Source organism: Teleopsis dalmanni, chromosome 1 (assembly GCF_002237135.1).
Source record: "Teleopsis dalmanni isolate 2A chromosome 1, ASM223713v2, whole genome shotgun sequence".
NCBI lineage: Eukaryota > Metazoa > Arthropoda > Insecta > Diptera > Diopsidae > Teleopsis > Teleopsis dalmanni.
Window position 1 is genome coordinate 51,888,597 of NC_051846.1, and position 16,246 is coordinate 51,904,842.

Below are 16,246 nucleotides of genomic sequence, written 5' to 3' on the forward strand. Positions count from 1 at the left end.
GTTTAAAGAAGCCTTCATAGTTCTACAAAAATTATTAATGATAGTGAACAGATAAATAGTTTTAATCTGTGACAATATAGCACGCTTTGTTTGTCATTAAAATTAATTAATGAATTAGCAATTAATTTTTATCTTCTTTTCATTTTCTAAATTTATTTAAAATAATTTAATTTGAATTATTGAACTTACCGCTGTCGATTTCATTCTCATGCGGATCACGACTAAATATGTCACTATAATAACGATCATATTGTTCTGATTCTACGCTCTGTAATGATTCAGCTTCATTTTCAATTTCATCATTAGGAATTTTACTATTTATATTCTCTTCAATGTCATCTTCTGGTTGATCTCTTGGTTGCTCTTCTGGTTCTTCTTCAATAGGTTCTTCTTCTTTCTTTTTTTGTAGTGCACTACCACGGAAGCGATATTTTTGATTTTTATTATATGCACCGAAACGATTTCGGTTTGCATTTGTGCCTCGTTTCAAATTTTGTAAACTTGAAGAGGCAAAACCTCGTGGTTTCGGTCTTTGTGTTGGTTTTGGTAGAATTTCATCGATCGTTGGTATTTTTTGATTTCCAGCTCTACTACCACCAAATAATTTACGTTCCAAATAGTTTGCAAGTATTTGTTGTGTTATTTGATTTTGACGTGCCAATTCAGACTGATCCAATTGATAATTTGTTCCTAAAACATAAAAATAATAAAAAAATTTACAACTGTGACTAAAAAAATATTGTAGAATAAATCTAAAATAACATAGTATAGAATATCAGAAAAGAGGTTGATTATGAGGAAATTTAACTTTAAAAATTAACTTTCAATTCAAGTTCAAAAATTATGTATGTTCAATAAATAATGATAAATGATGATAAGATTTATTTTAATTAAATAAAATTATTTTCAATGAAAAGGAAAAAAAATAAAAATTAAAAAATTAAATTATTTAAAATTTATCACATCATAATATAATTTGATCGGTTTTTTTTCGTTATAGAACACAATTCAAAGTGGTTGATTCTGCAATCAATACAGATTTTTCTTGTAATTTATTAATTTTATGATCCATTATGATCCACTAAAAATCCTAATTAGAAATACCGAGATAAGAATGTGTAAGATTGTACTGCAACCACTAGACTGTGGTAATGAAATATGAGTAAAATATGGGAACAGAAAGATAGGTAGACTTGGTATATTTTAGAGACAGAATAACAACGTTTTAAGAAAAATCAAAAATTACGATGACTGGGGTACATAATCGGAGGATCTATTGCAAGAAACCAACAAATAGTACTCGCAGGTGAAATGCTAGCAATGAACAAGAGAAGGCGACTGACTAAAAAAGGCATTAATCGATGGAATTGCTAGCAATAAACAAGAGAAGGCGACTAAGAAAGAGATGGATCGATGGAGTTGAAAAGGGCTTAAATACATTGCAAATACCCGACTAGATAACATCAGCAACATGTACTAAGAAATGGAGGAAAATTGTGTAGCAAATCTAAATACTCAATAAATGGTCAAACCGTGGAAGAAGAATCTGATAAAAAATATTTATAAAATGTAATAAAAACTTAACAAATCATGATTGTTGATGTTAAAGAAAATAAAAAGTTATTAACTTGAAGAAACATTTTTAATTGTAAAAGCAGATTACTTAAAATAGAGAACACATGTTGTTACGAAATGAAAATAAAAGCACAAATATAAACGAAATTATAACTAAAATGAACATCTATTATTGGTGAAACTGGATCTCGAATGACGAAATCAATAAAAATAATATTAAGCAGTGGCATTGAACTTTTGATACTAATATAAATTTTTTTATTTTATATAATCCTTTTCTAAATTTCTTGATTATTGTGCAAACTATTATGACGTCAAATATAAATTTGAAAAAGTATAAACTAAAAACTTGAACCATTTGTATTATTAAATGATTCTTTAGATTTTTCAAAAATTAAAATTTAATAAAAATTATACATTGCCATATAAATAAATTAAAAGAAACTAATAAAATTAGCAATTAATGTTAACATATAAGCATTCACTTTGATGAATTTATTTAATTATTTTAGTCCAATAAATTTGTGCAACTTTAATATCTAAAACCAGAATAAATCAGTTTCTTTTAAACAAGTTTATCCTGCTCAAAATGAATCATTCTTCCAAAAGAAAACTAAAACTATATGAAACGCATTAATACATATAGTAATTTAATCTAATTTTATACGTATATTTAACATTTTATAATTTTAGAAAGTGAACAAAATCAAAATCGTTTAAATTCTTCGTTTAAATCGTTTAAATTCAAAATCGAAAAAGAGTCATAATGAATATGAACATAAAAGAAGTAGTTTGGGATAAGATTTAGAATAATCTAGTAATCTAATCTATATAATAATAATAATCTAGTTAATAATCTATCTAATAACTACAAGAGACAACTAACTGCAAAACGCGAAGATTTTTTTGAAAACAGTCCTCTAGCATTTGAGGTGAATTTATAAAGGAAAAGGAAGCAATATCTTTCCATTATTAATTGAAAACAGAAATTGTGGTTTTTAGCTCCTTTTGATATGCCCATTGTGTCCAAGTAAGATTATCCGCACTATAACCGGAATTTGGTTTTGAAATCTATCTTCACAAACTTTAACAGCTTTTAAATTTCGAGTGGCCTAAACTACGTGACCTTTACAGCTCAGATAAACTTTATCTCGTTACCGTCTACTATTAAATGTACTATCAAATTTAAAAAGCTATTTTTGTTCATCAAACTAAGAACTCCGCTTACTATAGCTTACCAAGTTGTATTTTTGTTAGTATATTTCTACATAGATTGTGTATATCATGTGATTAAAGCCCCTATAGAATCATTATGGCCAACAATTTTATGAAAAACTTTTTTCTTAAACGAGTCAAATTACTTTCTGCTACACACACAAGCTTCGGATCTACATGTCAATACTGGCGATATTATAATATTATATAGCAATAGTTTAAAGATTATAACAAAATTTCTGGATTTAAAGAGCCTTGATAGACTATATTTGTTATGGCAGCACTGAAAATAGAAAACACGCGGATCTGGCAACACAACTTGAAAGATCGAGCGTGCGTATACATACAAGAAAGTGATACTTAGTAAATTAATTGTAACAATTAACTGTAATAATAGTAACATATTAACAACTATTGTTGATTATTATAACAATATTGAAGATATTTTTACTGAACATATAAGTTTCACACCCATACGTGAATATTGACAAGACCATAATCTTGCACAACTGCAGCTTAGAGATTATGGCACAATTTCTAGACATAAATAACTTGAGCATGCTATAGTTAACTTAAGTTGTAGTGCCAGATTATTCTTTTATATAGATTTTTAGTTTATTACCTCTAACTAATTGAAAAATTGCATTTCCATAAAGCTATACCCCACTACTCCGATTATTCTACCATATGGGATAACTCCAAGAAATATATTTTAACCTTTAAAATTTAAGTTTACTAAATGGATTCTCAAATATTAAACTACTTTTTTATTCAATTTTATAAATATGTATATATTTACACTACTACGTATCATCAATTAAATCTTATATGAATTCAATATCGTTTTATTTTGCATATGTAAACAAAAATATTTTGCAACTTTGTTTTTATTACAACCTTACTGGCTACCATTACGAGATTCAGTTAAGTATTATCATCATGAATCCAAAAAGTATTGTTAACGAGTCTTAATGGCTTTAACAAATAAGTGTAAAAGTGGAAAGAGGTATTATCATAAGCACTTTATAAAGTAAACCTAAAAAAACCATGTAAACAAAATAGCAATAATATAAATATCGCGATACAAAATTTTTATACAATTTTTAAATAAAAATTCGAAATAATATTTATTGTGTATAGTGTGTACCCTTACTCTTCAATTTGGAGGTTTAACAGTAACAGATATATTGTATATACGAGTATATAAAACATAACAAAAATAAAATTTAAAAATAAATTTCTTTAACTATTAAACAACATTTATCTTAACAGTTTTTTCGTATTTTTTGTATGAACATTTATTTAGTTACAATGTTACAAATCAAATATTTTACATTTATACTTTAATAAAAAATATAAAAAAAAATTTAATTAACTTTCTACCCTTGACACAAATATGGAGAACCAAGATTTCAGCTGATTTTTAGTAGTCAATGAAGACAATTGCAGATTGTTTAAAACAAATGTTTTGTGGTAAAATAAAAACAATTAAAACTCATCTCAAAAACATATATCAAGTGCTGTGACATTTAAATATTAAGGTGATTCAACTAACTACAGATAAATAACAGCAGCAATGACTGCCGATTTCAAGCGGCACTACATTTTTAGGTAGGAGTCCATAATGAACACCGACCAACTACTAACTTAACTCATTGACCATCTTTCAAGCATTTTGCTTGCAATGATTTTTATTTTGCTGTGATTTCGTTACTGATAAACTCAAAACATCTTAAAAGTCATTCAAATCAAATGACATATGTCACTTCAGTCTTTTATTCTCCTTCATTTTCAGCTTTAACTCATAATAACTTTATTTGATTTTAATTATGCATTTGATATTCTCAGAAATTTGTTTACATTTCTCGAATTGAGCTGTTAACACACTGCATTTATAGATATTATGAAAATTTCATAATTTATAAAGCCTTTATTTGTAGACAAGGCACATAATAGTCCATTATTTGTATGTAAATTTGTTTGTTAAAAATTTTTTGTATCTATCTTTAAGCTACTTTGTGTTTTAAAAAGCAATTTTATACAAACATTTTTGTCAGTTACTGAGCGAAAAGATAATCTTATCTCTGCGTTTGCCAAGTTAATTGCTTTGTAAACTTTTTTCCATACTTCAAGTAAAACTTTTCGTAAGTATTTCTTACACAATAGAAATAATATCGTAGGTGTTAACAACGTTTTTGACTTTATAAATATATTACTTACAAATTCACTTCAATTTTTATAATGTAATGATTAAAATATGCCTTAAAAAGTTAACTAGATATAATTGACCATGAAAGCAGAAATCGACTACGTTTTTAAAATAGCTTTAATTTTTAAAATAAATTTATTTAGTTTCTTATTTTTTATTGTAGTCTTATATTAAAGTCAACGCTTATTAGCTGTGCATTATTACTGTTATTAGTTTTATTTATTCATACTAATTGAGGCTACTGTAAACATTTAAAAATACAAGTACGATACAATATAATTATAAAAAAATATAAACCATACCATATAACGTTAATTTTTTCTTGCCGAGAGTTACGCGTTTTAACGACAAAAAGAAACTATTTAAAAGTTAGAGGGATTCGAATAGCTTTTAATTTGACAGGGAGGAGTTCTAGCCTGACACTTGCAGTCCAAACAAATTATATACGGACTATAAACTAATTAAGAAATTCGAATATTTATTAAGACCACTGATAAGTACTTGGCAATACCGGAAACAGCGTTGTTTGGTCAGCCAAATTTCAATAAATTAAATAAATTTTTGTTCTTAGCTCTTCTTTGCTATTCGAGTCCGTCTAAAATATTACAATTTTTTTGGGAGATTTTTATTCCCAAAATTTATGGATACTTCCACAGAGCAGGTTATTTTGATAACTAACTTATGATTGTAAATAAATAATCAACAACACTGAACTGATGTTAAATAAAAATATCACCAACATAATTATACTTCATATTAGGTGATATAAAAAGTACCGACGGTTTCTTTTTAGAAATTTTCAAATAAAAATTAATTCTAATTAAGTATATATTGGGCATTTATCTATGACCTGTTGCCATTTTTTTGGTAGCTTCATATATATTTTGATGTAGGAGTTATGTGATTGAGTGGCGAAAAACTTGGCTGTGATTTTCAGCTGACCAATTTTCTACCGTTCAGAAAATTTTCGGAACACCGAAACAGATAGTAGTCAGACAATATAAGATCCGAGCTATACGATGGATGTATCAAAACTTCCTAATTAAGCTCCGTCAATTTGTTCCCAGTCATCTCAGTGCGCTCTGGTATTGTCATGATAGAACAAAATTCATTTTCTATAGATCAATTCTAGGCACTTTCCCTTGATTGCTTCGTTCACGCAGTTGAGTTGTGAGCAGTGGATGATAATAAAAGTGACGGGATAATGTCACTTTTCAGAAATGTGCTTGTTTGACATAATCGAATTAGTGTTGCAAGATATATGAGTACCAATAACATCTAGTGACAAAAAACATCCGGTACTTTTTTATATCACCTAACATTTCCTTCAAAATTTTTTGTAACATATAATCCAACTTCTTAATAAGAAACTTTTATAAAAGAAAGGCATAGCTTTTTTGTTTTATTTAGAAAATAAAAATTTCTAAAATCAATATTTCTATATAACGAATTTCATTTCCAATAAATAAAATTTCTGAGCCGATGCACATTCGCTATAGTGAAGTCTAGCTATATTATATTTAGGGATTATACCTGAGTACTTATACAAATGATTCACCTTCATAATTATATAGTCGTTACCTAATTATTCCCTACAACCACTTGGCCTTTTCTCAGATCTACTCTTTCCCGGGTCTAAAAATAAGTTCCTGCTTTGCAAGGTCGTTTGACTTTTAATTATCTTCAATACCTATATACTTCGGAACTCATACAATGCTTGCTTGCTTGTCTTGGCAATTATGTTCAGCTTATTTAGACACTGCAGCTTATTTAGCTTATTTAAACACTGTTTCAATGCGACATTATAAGATAAAAGTGCCTTACTGTCAGTTAAAATAGCTTATCTTTGCTTTCTGTAATTATATTTACCACTGAAGTAAATACACCAATCGTTCCCATATATTTTAGGTAGCACAATGGTTGTGTTTTTACCTAGGGATCTCCCGTATTTTGTCATCATTCCAAGGGATCTTATCCAGATATATTCGTTAGTGAGTGAGCATAACGAAGTGAACTAGTGTTGATGCTTTTAACAACAATAATTTATGTTGTCATATTTTTATTTATATTATTAAATTAATAATTTAAAAAAATATTAAATAATTTAAATTTATTTTTAAATTAAATTGCTCTTTTAAATATATTTTATATATACAAGATATTTTTAAATAATTTTAATATTTTATAACAAACTTGAAATGATAAAAATACCTAACAAATCATAAGAGTCGTTACAGGTGTCAGAGCAAAACTAATTAAATTAAAATAATTTGTTTGTGGACCTCATAAATTCGGCTTGTAAGACAAACAATAAAAGTAAATATTTGCCAAAACACCTATTTTTATTTACCGATGTTAGCATCGGTTTATACAAACCTACAAATGTATATACTCGAAAATGAGTTGTGGCTCTGCACACTATAAACGAAGTGAATAGTAATTAATGAATATAAGTAAAACATATAAAATTTAATAAAAAGACATTAAAAATCGATCACATTATGCACATATAACTGGCAAAATACGAGTATATAAAACCACAATTTAAGCTAAATATTTGCATCTTGTTAGCAGCAATCTACGGAGTGAGTTTTTACCTTGAATTGAAAACCCTTGAAAACGCTTTTAGTTGCTAATAATAAAAACAGTTTAATGAGTTAAACGCAAATCACATTTTGCAATAAATTTCAATTTTTTATGATTTCCTTTTCATTTTGTTAATTTATATTTAAAATAATTTAAAAAAATTTTAAGAGAATAAATTCGTAGCTTAACATTTTGTAACAGCAAAATGCTTACTGTTTAAAGAATTTTGTTTAAAATAATTGCCTTACAATAACTTATAAATCATTCTCAATGCCTTCACAGATTCTAATATAAACATTAAAGTGATTTTTACAGATTATTTTGTTGGAGTTTTGTGGTCAGAGATCTGCTTAAACATTTTTTTTGCAGTTACTTTTTTTGCCCACCGCAAATTAAAGATTTACAACTCATTGTTATATTGTATTGTGGTTTGGACTGTGCTCTTAATTAGCACAGGAAATCTGTTGGTCAGTGCGGTAGTAGTGTAAATTTGTTTAAACGATTTCAAATGCTTGCTAATGACTTAGGCACAATAAATCATTTTGATTCTTGCAACATTTTTGCATTGTTTATCGAATACCGTTTCAGTATTCAATGTAAATAAGTATCACGATTACCAGAATATTTCTTATACATTTTTTTTATCTTTCACAGTAGAAGCGTGTAAACGCCAGATGGTAAACGTGATCTAAAAATGACATTAATTGCATGCCTCCCATATCACCACAGGCATCAAACTTAAGATATGACATCGATTTAAAACGACAACTGCCAATACTTATCTACGGTAAACCCATTTCCTCTCATTGCAAAATGTTCAAATAATAATAATATTGCGATGTGAAGTTTAAACTAAAATCTAAGAAAAAAAACAACTCTAAAAACGTTAATTACTACGACTGTTTGTCAGTAATAATTACGTAAATTTTTCATAGCAAAATGTATACAGTTATAAACTTAATTAAACCAATTAAATCATAATACAATTTTATGATATTAACTTTTTCGAAATTGATATTTGCTAATATGATAATACGTTAATTTGTAGCTATAAAAGAATCTAACATTTGGAATGGTTCTAAATATAGCAATACTATACAACTTCCTTCCTTAAACTATTTGTTATATTAATTAAAACTCTTAAGATTCACACATGAATGCTTTAATAAAAATAGGAACTAACGTTTTAATTATATTAGCAATCATTAAAACAGTTTTAGGACTGTAAATACATTATTATTATGATAAACTATAAGGTAAATATAGCATACTATACAACTTCCTTCCTTAAACTATTTGTTATATTAATTAAAACTCTTAATATTCACACATGAATGCTTTATTAAAAATAAGAACTAACGTTTTAATTATATTAGCAATCATTAAAACAGTTTTAGGACTGTAAATACATTATTATTATGATAAACTATAAGGTATTTTTTAATAAATTTATTGGTAAAGAATGGGACAATAAAATAAACTTAACTATTGACAACATTAATACCACAGACTTCTTCTAATTTTAGGTCGTTCGAACGAGTAGCTCAAGTAGTAACCTTTGAGTAATACTGTGTATACACAAAGGACGTTCCACCACGGTTGCCACTTATGGTACTTTAGTACCAAAATTGGTACATTTTTTTTTTATTTTTTTCGTTTGGTACTCATGTTCAAAAAATGGTACATTTTTGACGACCCAACTTTATTGTGGATATTTCCAATTAATTTTTTTTATAAATGCAACTTTGCACTATTTTATATTTTGTTCATTTATAACACTATGAAAAACACAGAAGGAGAAAACAAAAAGGTCCAAAAAAATTTTGGACCTTTTTTTACAGAAATGGTACCTTTTTAAACCAATTTTGGTACAGAAAAAAATTTTCAAGTGGCAACCGTGGTTCCACCAGCAAATTTTCGAGTAAATGAGAGCATCTGAGAGAGCGTAACATCCCTGTCGAAATTTGAAAATGCTATACAGACTTTACTCGTACATTTGATTTCAATTAAAATTTGTGTGATGTGTGAAACAGCTGTTTTGGTTTGAATTTAAATTTTTGTATTGTTTATTTGTGCGGCACTGGTGTTCTCACCAGATTTTACAGAAATTTCTTCTATGAAAATCTGTGTAAAGAGCGAGTTTTAACAACGAGTACCTCCTGAAACAGACCTATTGTTGATGTCATGACGATGTATACAGATGACCTGTACAGCATACAACATTTTTGGATTATCTTTCGTAAAAAAAGTTTAAAAAATTATTAACATAAATTTTTACATTATTTTTATAATATTTTACAATATACAGTTAACATTATTACAACAAATCCACCTTTTGAATATAGTGACCCGTGATCTTTGTTTGGATTAACTTTTGATATAACGTTGTCATTACGTAAAACCAAAAGTTTGATCATGTGCTTACTAAAAAACAATTTACTCCTATTGCACAATTTTATTAAGGTATACATGTTTTCAACATTTAAAACGTGAAGTTCTAATTTTAGAGCATTTAATACAAGGCAGAATCAAGTTATAATTTCTGGACACTCTTATTTTTAAGAGTTCTAACTTGTGAACGGTTAATCAAGTTAAGAGGATGATTGCTAATAGAACTACCAATTGGAGATATCTATTGTGAATTTTGATGCCCTCAAAGTTTCTTCGGATAGGAATTAACACGTTGTTATTTTTTGTGTATTGCCTATTTTTTATTCTTATTAAACCATAAAATCTTCGAGAAAAAGCTAATAACTAAATTATAGTGAAAGCCATTATACTATGACATGTGATGAAACTAACTTAGTGGAACTATCAAAAAGTTTTATAATCTACTTAAAAATTGAGCTTGAATCGCAACCTTCTCGTCTATACAAAAGACCTAGTTCCGATCAACCCTTCTAGGTATTCAAGCAGCTTTAACTTATATACATCGAGTTCAGTTTATAACTTAAAAAAAGTTTTAAATTGCAAGCCATATGCTGTTTTTTTGATTTACAATTAATTTTTCTACTCATACATAATCTTCTTTAAGTAACTTGTTCATATTCGTTATTTTTATTACTTTAACCATATATATACTATATATACCATTTCTATGGTATATAGTTGAACTATTTTTGAAACTATAAGGTGCGATATGTACCATTTTTTATTACATATCAATTTGAACTGCAGTAAATCAATCAGTATAAAATTTTCCTAAAATGAATTGTAACATTAAAATCGAATACTGTAGGGGGCGGTATGATACAAGCAAGTTTCTCTGTGCTGTGTGTAATAAAATTTGGTCTGAAGAAGTGATATACCAATATTTTGTTGAAAATGGCTAAAATGTGACACATCAAACCGTCACTGGAGTTTATTTTTTTTTTTTGCGTAAACCTAAAAAAATGGATAAGGAAGGTATATTCGATTCAACAGGACGATACCATAAGTTGCACAACTCGTCTTGTTTTTGGTTTGTTGCACGTGACATCTTACGGACGTATTATTTTAGGTTTTGGTAATGTGAATTAACTTTCAAGAATATGTGATTTAGCACCATAGGCCTCTTTTAGGGGCTTACACAAAAACTATTACCAGCCAAGAGCCGAAGAGTCTTTGAAAATTACCTCAACATGATCTAATACACAAGATGTCTTGTGGAGAATAATTGAATGATGTTATATTTCACACTTAATCGCTGGCAAGGTTGCAGCATTATATTAAAACAAAAATTTTATTAATATATCTTAATCATAGGTGTGCTTTATGAACGTCTAACTTTAGAAGCACAAAATGGACCATGTATAATAAGCCACCACGTAAATTGTATACAAGCAAAATATTCATAATGCTTGGTCGGTTATTATAAAAATTTGTTTATAAATAATTATTTGATATCTTAAGCTTGGAAAATCTTAAATCAGATATTTTGAATTCTACTGTTTACATTAGTTTGGTTGTGTGAATAACATAGCTTCAATTAAAAATAGCTTTAAATGTAATCACATCAAAATATTGAAAGGCAGGTGAATAATATATTGAATATGCAAATAAAATATTTTTAATTCTAAATCTGAGCAATTAAAATGTATTAATCACTTTAATTGCATTTAAATGTTAAAAAAATGCTCTTAACGATAATAAAAAATCGTTTAAACATATTCTACACATAAAAAAATACAATTGATGATTTTTTACTTAGATTTTTATTTATGGAAAACATAAATACCTTGAAATAACGAAATATCTTTAATATTCAAGTAAAATAACTAGGCTTACGCCTTAACATCTATCTAACTATCAATCTATCTCTCGACTATGCAATTGCGAGTGCGTATGATTGCTCCGCTTGAGTGAAAAGAGGTCAATTAAAAGAACCGCAAACAATGCAAGTTACTTACTCTGGCTTACAAATGTGCATTTAAATCGAAATGAGCCCGATAATTACAAAAATACGAATAAGTACTTAAGGCTCTTGGAAGGCATAATGATGATGCTGCCAAAGCTGGCTGTAGATGTGGCAGACGGCTTATTGCAGCAACTATTGTTTCATTAATTGCTGGCAAACAATCATTTGGGTGGTAACTCCTCATACTTCGTTCGAGGTATAATTTCAACCTTTTCTAAAAATAATTCACTTTTAATTTTAGTGCATATCAGCAGTTCATTCAGTAGGCATAAGTGCTTTCAAAATGGGTTGAATTAAAAATCAAATCATATGAAATTTAAAATTATTTTCATAAATTACTTTGTTGAGAAATGTTTGTAGTTGATTATAAATTTTTTCGTTTATGTAACTTAATCTCTTAAAAATTGATTTGAAGTGCAGTATAAATTAATGTACACAACTTAACTTTAAGATAAATAAACTATATCAATTCTGTATTGATCTTAAAATGAATCCGTGATCAACAAGCTATAACTTGAATTTTAACTACTGAAGGCTACTCATAGTGAATTTCAATGTTAACAGTCATGATTTTGACATCCGATATAAAGTGCATATCATTTAAAAAAAAACTTTATATACAAAAATGCATTCCAATAAAGCTTTATCTAAAAATAATATTCAATGTTAATAGAGTTATGATTATTGAAAAAGTACGAGTATGCATTTTTTATGAATGAATATGCAAAATATGGTTTGAATATCAATTATTAGGCATCAAAATAAATATCTTAATAAATATATTCAGATATTTAATCAATTTTATCTTGGATAAAGAAGGAAAGATTTTTTACAGATAAAATTTTTAATTTTAACAATATTCAATTTTGACTAAAGAAAGGTAAGTAGTATTCAGAAAACAATTGATGAAACCAATTCAAAAATATCAATTTAAAGTTAAATTTAAAAACTATATATAGATGATAGATGCTGGCAATGTTGAACACTATGCAACTCCTTACCTGTAGACGAATACATTAAAATTTGTACAATTGCATGTCTTAATATCTAAAATAGCTCTTAGTGTGTATAAACACTTTATACTCCCAAAATATGAAAATTTAATAGTTAAAGTATTCTGTAACAGAGATGTAATTACAGACTGAACGATACTTGATGAAAATACATAATAACAGTACTGATATTACAATACCCCATAATTAAAATATTTAAACTGCATCTCAACCAAAGTAAAAGTACCGCCCGAGCAGAATCAATGGTAATATCAATAGCTGGATTGGTCCTAAAGAGCCTAAAAACGAACAATATAATACATAGCAAAACGGAGAAAACTCATATGCAATTGTTCAGTGTATATGGCAACTATAATATAGTAGATTGATTTAGGATAATGTGACAAAGGATTGAAGTTTGCTCTTGAAAAATATATGCGCAAAGTTTCATTTGAACAGATCAGTTTGGGATAAAATAGACATATGGACAGTGCTAAATAACTCAGCTCGAGAGGGTTAAGAATAGGTATATATACTTTATGGGATCTACGACTTTTTCCTCAATGCGTTACAAAAATCTTTAACCTAATATACCCTTCTTAGACTTTTTTGTATCAAACGTATAATATTGACGATGTTGCTATCATCGAATAGTCCAATTATATTCGAATTCGAGCATTTGAATCGAACACTTCATATATTAGAATTAGATTATACTCAAACTCTTTTATGATCACTTTTAAAACACTTAAATATTGATATTATTACGTATTAAGGTTACCTAGCTAAAGTGATAAAAAATTTAATTCACTTTACTTGTAAGATAGAATATCTTGTAAATAGTTTAATTATCTTATTTAATAGAAATTATTTTAATCCTAATTAATTTATGGGTTGTTTTTTTAGCTGTATGAGAACTTAAAATAATAATACAAGACATAAATACTGTTGGAATAAAATTTTTTTCATTCTAATCTGGTAGATAATTTCATAGCATTTATTTTTTGAATATGATTTCCGGCAAAAGTCTGCCGCGACCACGACATACATGGTCCATTCGATCAGTCTAATTTTTGACTATTTTTTCCAATAAATTTGGAATTGATAAATCAATTGTTAGGCGCGCTAACAGCGTGTAAACCATACCAAACAGTCAACTTTAATGGATGTAATGATGATTCGTTAACGGTTTGAAGATTATCTTCGCTATATATACGACAATTTTGCTTATTGACGTTGCCATTTAACCAGAAATGAGCTTAATCAATAAACACAATTCCTTGATAAAGTGCTCTATGAACTTTGCGAACAGATATATTTTTTTCACATTTGAAGCGTTTTTCTTCTGTTATGACGAATTAGCAAACCTCACTGAACAGAAATGTTGGTTTGATATTCTCAGCTGTCAAACTATAGTTACCGATATCAATAGATCTTATACAGCTAAAAAAACATCCTATACAAAAAATATATTTCATTGATTTTGAAGTTAGTTCACAAGGCAGTAGACATAGTCATAAACCTTTATAACATCCTCCATATGAGACTAAAATCATTATCATTTATTATAAATCGTACATTTAACATAATAAGCATAGAAAGGCAGTTTATATAAAGTAAATTTTTATAGAGATATCAATATTGTATATATTACTATAAATCAGGAATTAAGTAAAATTTTTAATTAAAAATACGCGAGTTTTCGTTTCTAAAAGAAGAAGTACTGTTCCAGCGCATTAAGCAATATTTACCAAAACTTATCCGCAAAAAGAGTTCCATATTATGGTCTGACCAATCTTAGTATTTGCAACACGATAATGAACCATATCACACTTCGAGACCATTTAACCAAACAATCAACCATGGTTTTATAATCGAGATCATTTACCCAAACAATCAACCATGATTTTACAATCGATACCCTCAGCTACAGGGAAAAAACATTTTAACAATTGTTCCTATGACTTCAAAAAACTTTGGCTAATGTGTAGTTTAGCAAGACGGGAGTTATTTCAAAGTGTACTAAATTGCTTTTCTAATACGTATTAATAGAAGTATATTTAATTCTTGTTTTAACCTGACCGATCAATAACACATAAATTTAATTATTAATTATAAAGAATTGTAATTTTTTAAAGCTTTTGTATTTAAGAATAATTTTATTTTTAATTAAATACTTTTAACAAAAAAATTTGTTTTGCAAAATTACTTAATTACCCATAATACTATTATAATTTTAAATTTCCAAGAATGCTAATAAGGAAGATATTATGCAAGTCAAATTTTTTTACGTAGATTTTAATAAATACTGTTTATTAAAATAAACTTTAATAGTATTTCTTTTATTTTATTGTATAAAGAGCAAGAAATGCACCGAATTTGTTCGAGCATCATTGAACTTTATTGTTAAACAGATTTCGAGTTTTTGCACTCTACCAAACTAATCCAACCGATCACTTTATGTTTATAGTTTAAAGATGCATTAGTAATAGATTTTATTTTAATTTCAGATTAATGACCTTTTAATGTAAACAATATCTCAGATAAAAGTCTCAATAGAAAACTGCAAGTGAAGCAATCCCAATAAATATTTTCACATATTTCTTAGTGAAAGTGGCAGTGTACCGCTTTGTAGATTCGCTTCATTGGTTATTAGGGATGCTGCTATCAATTTGAATTCGAACTAGTTTTTTTATTTATAAATTTGCATTACAAATATATATTTTTAATGAAATTCAAATACAACTTTAAATTTTTGGTTTCATTGCACTAAAAATGGAATGTTGTTGACCATCATACTATATTTAACATAAAATAAAAATTTTTAAAGAAATATAAGTTCGTATTTTAGAAAATATATATAGAATAAAATTATATATAACCAATTTATATTTATTATCATATTTATATATATAAACATACATATATATGATAATTCTATAAGAAAAGTACAAATCGTTTTATTCTAAGAGGATTAAGTTGTTATACTCCAAAGAATACTGACGTTATTAATTCGAAAGTGAGAAATGTTTTAAATATATATTATATTTATGAGTTGGTTGTTTAAATGAAACAAATGAATATTAAATAAAAAAACAAAAACCTAAAAAACGTGGGCTAAAATCAAATAATTATGAATTTTTGGTAATATAAGAAAAAATTTTTATAATAAAATTATAAACCGTTTTATTAATGATTACCTACTGTTTCTAATTGCTGTTGGAAATAATTTATATTTATTACATATATTAAAAATAAAATTATATATATAAG

The 16,246-nt window shown here is 27.1% G+C and overlaps 1 protein-coding gene across 1 annotated transcript; it reads right to left on the reverse strand.

The window, feature by feature from the left end:
• Positions 1-166: 166 nt before the first annotated feature.
• On the reverse strand, positions 167-4,453 carry LOC119681275. Its single transcript, XM_038094425.1, has 2 exons — positions 4,438-4,453; positions 167-690 (listed from the first exon to the last, which is right to left on the reverse strand). Exons 1-2 carry the CDS (start codon positions 4,451-4,453, stop codon positions 167-169), a joined length of 540 nt encoding a protein of 179 aa, XP_037950353.1.
• Positions 4,454-16,246: the final 11,793 nt, after the last annotated feature.